A 2,442-nucleotide genomic window follows, 5' to 3' on the forward strand; every position below is an offset into this window, starting at 1 on the left:
TATCGTGACTCATGAATTTAAAAATGATTAATGCATTAATATTTGACGCATTTTTTAATTGTTGCTAAAGTTTTTGGTGATGTATATGAGGGCAGAGTGCATATAAAATGCAGAATCGTCAATATTACGTCAATTAAATTGTAGCTCAAAATTCCTGTTCGAAATAAGCTACAAAATACAAATGAATAATTATTTTTTAAATATCAACCCTATAAGTCTGTCAACCCTTAAGTCTGTACGAGTCAACCCTATAAAGCTTCAAAGTCTGGTGTCAGGCTTTTGGACCCGAGTTTTTTCTTTTTTTGTAGTACCTTCTCATTATGAATAGATCACGGGTCAGAATAATTTTTTAAATGTTTGACTTGTTACTTTTTGCGATATCTTTCATCGTTTTCGCGGAAAAATAAAAAACTAAATTTAAAAAAAATTCATGGCCTAAAAATGTTTCAGCTCGTATAAAACCGATATAACACTTTTTTACTATTACTTATTTTTTTATTATTACTTATTTTCATTTGATTGAAAATTCAAAATTTGTCGATTCGTCCAGACACATGATTTTTTTAAAGTTTGAGAGAAAGTCTGTCTCAACTAAAAAAACAAGGTGTATATGATTTTGCTTGAGATAGTTTAAAAGATTTATTTTAACTGACAGAAAGTCAGTCTATCAAATTGTAATGAAAAATGCACTAAAAATCTCGCGCTGATGTAGCGTCCAATAAAAAACATTATTTTAAATAAAAAAATTTCAAAATTGATAAAAAAACAATAATTTTATCCATGTCTTTTGCAATTAAGTTTTTTTGACATTGGCTTCTTACCAATTCTTGAAAAATGATTGCATTTTAATAATTCACGTCTTATTTTTGCCTTGAAAATATTCTCTAGAACTCTACTGTTTCTAATTTTTAAAATAACTAAATAATCGTAAAATATAATTATTTGCTTAAAAATGTTTTCTTACAAAACATTGTTTGAACGATTTCAGCCAGAGAAAAACTTACTTCTGGAATCGCATACATTAGACTTGTAGAGAATGTTTTTCAGGAAAAAAAGCCGTCATTTATTAAAATCCCGAAATGTGAAATTTTTATTTTTAGCTGTCACTTCATGAATGAAGATTCATTTTTTGTTGTTGAAATATTTGCTTTCTGGTTGGATTGAGAAGTGTCCTCTATAAAGTTTTTACAAATCGAAATAGTAGTTTTCTAGATTTTTATATTTTTCTATTACAAAAATTATTGTATGAAAGTTATTTATATAGAATAAACAATAAAAATTTAATTAAATAAGCCTCTCTTCTGGTTTGAGGCCCACAATTGTGCAACATTTCTCCCAAAACTTCTTTCCAATTTCTGGGTCATGCGTGATTCCTGCTGCAGTCGCTTCCTAAAATAGTAATGAAATACGTTAAATTACTTTATACCATAAACAAATTCTACACACAATTATAAATCAGTGAAATGCTTCTGTTTGTTATAATACTTATAAAAAGCGCTTCGATAATTTATGTACCTAAATTTACAAGTGATATATTTGTTGATTTATATAAATTAAACGGGTTATTGAAGGGGGGGGGGGGTCAAAATATTTCGAATGATTTCAATAGATATAAAAGATTTTAAAAGATTTAAGAAGATTTTAAAGACTTCAGATTGCACAGAAATTTCTAAAGCTTTTGAAAATTTGCAATGATTTAAAAAGATATAAAAAGATTCCAAGCAATTGGGAAAGATTTTCAAGATTTTACAAAGATTTCAAAATCTTCATAAGGGTTTCAAAAAATTTCAATGCATATTTAAGATATTAGAAGATTTTAAAAGATTTCAGAAGATTTCGAAAGATTTCATTGGATTTGACATAGATTTCGAAAAATTCAGAAAGATTTTCAAGATTAAAGAAAGGTTTCAAAGATTTCAGGAATTTTTTAATATTCCGATGATCTTAAAAGATTTCAAAAATTTCAGAAATTTCTTAATATTCCGATTATCTTAAAAGATTTCAAAATGTTTCAATAGATGTCAAAGATTTCAAATTATTTCAGAAGATTTAAAAGATTACAGATTTAACAAGAATTTCAGGAGCCTTCAAAGATGTTGAAAGATTTCCAACGATTGCAAAAGATTTTTATATCTTCATAGAGATTTCCATGATTTTAAAGATTCCTAAAGATTCCAAAGATTTCAAAAGATTTTACAAGATTTCAATATACATATATGCAATATTTCAAAATTGTGTAAAACAGGTTCTAAAAGAATTTAAAAAATTCGACAGATTTCAAAATGTTTTACAAAGATTTCGAAGATTTAAAAAATTTTCAGTAAAATAATTGAAATTTTTTATCTTACGAGGGTGGATTGATAAGTTTCCGGCCTGACCAAGAGATGGCGCCACTAGGCCTACCTTGAGGTGGCGTTCTATAGTACCATCCTTAGATAGCTT

The 2,442-nt window shown here is 27.1% G+C and overlaps 1 protein-coding gene across 1 annotated transcript in view; it reads right to left on the reverse strand.

Annotated features, from left to right (window-relative positions):
• Window positions 1-1,284: 1,284 nt before the first annotated feature.
• Window positions 1,285-2,442, reverse strand: part of LOC117182884 (retinol dehydrogenase 11-like) — a 17,644-nt gene continuing 16,486 nt past the window's right edge. The window contains exon 8 of the mRNA XM_033375997.1: window positions 1,285-1,389. Coding sequence (XP_033231888.1) covers window positions 1,285-1,389 — 105 coding nt within the window. The remainder of the gene's footprint in view (window positions 1,390-2,442) is intronic.

Source organism: Belonocnema kinseyi, chromosome 2 (genome assembly GCF_010883055.1).
Source record: "Belonocnema kinseyi isolate 2016_QV_RU_SX_M_011 chromosome 2, B_treatae_v1, whole genome shotgun sequence".
NCBI classification, from domain to species: Eukaryota; Metazoa; Arthropoda; class Insecta; order Hymenoptera; family Cynipidae; genus Belonocnema; species Belonocnema kinseyi.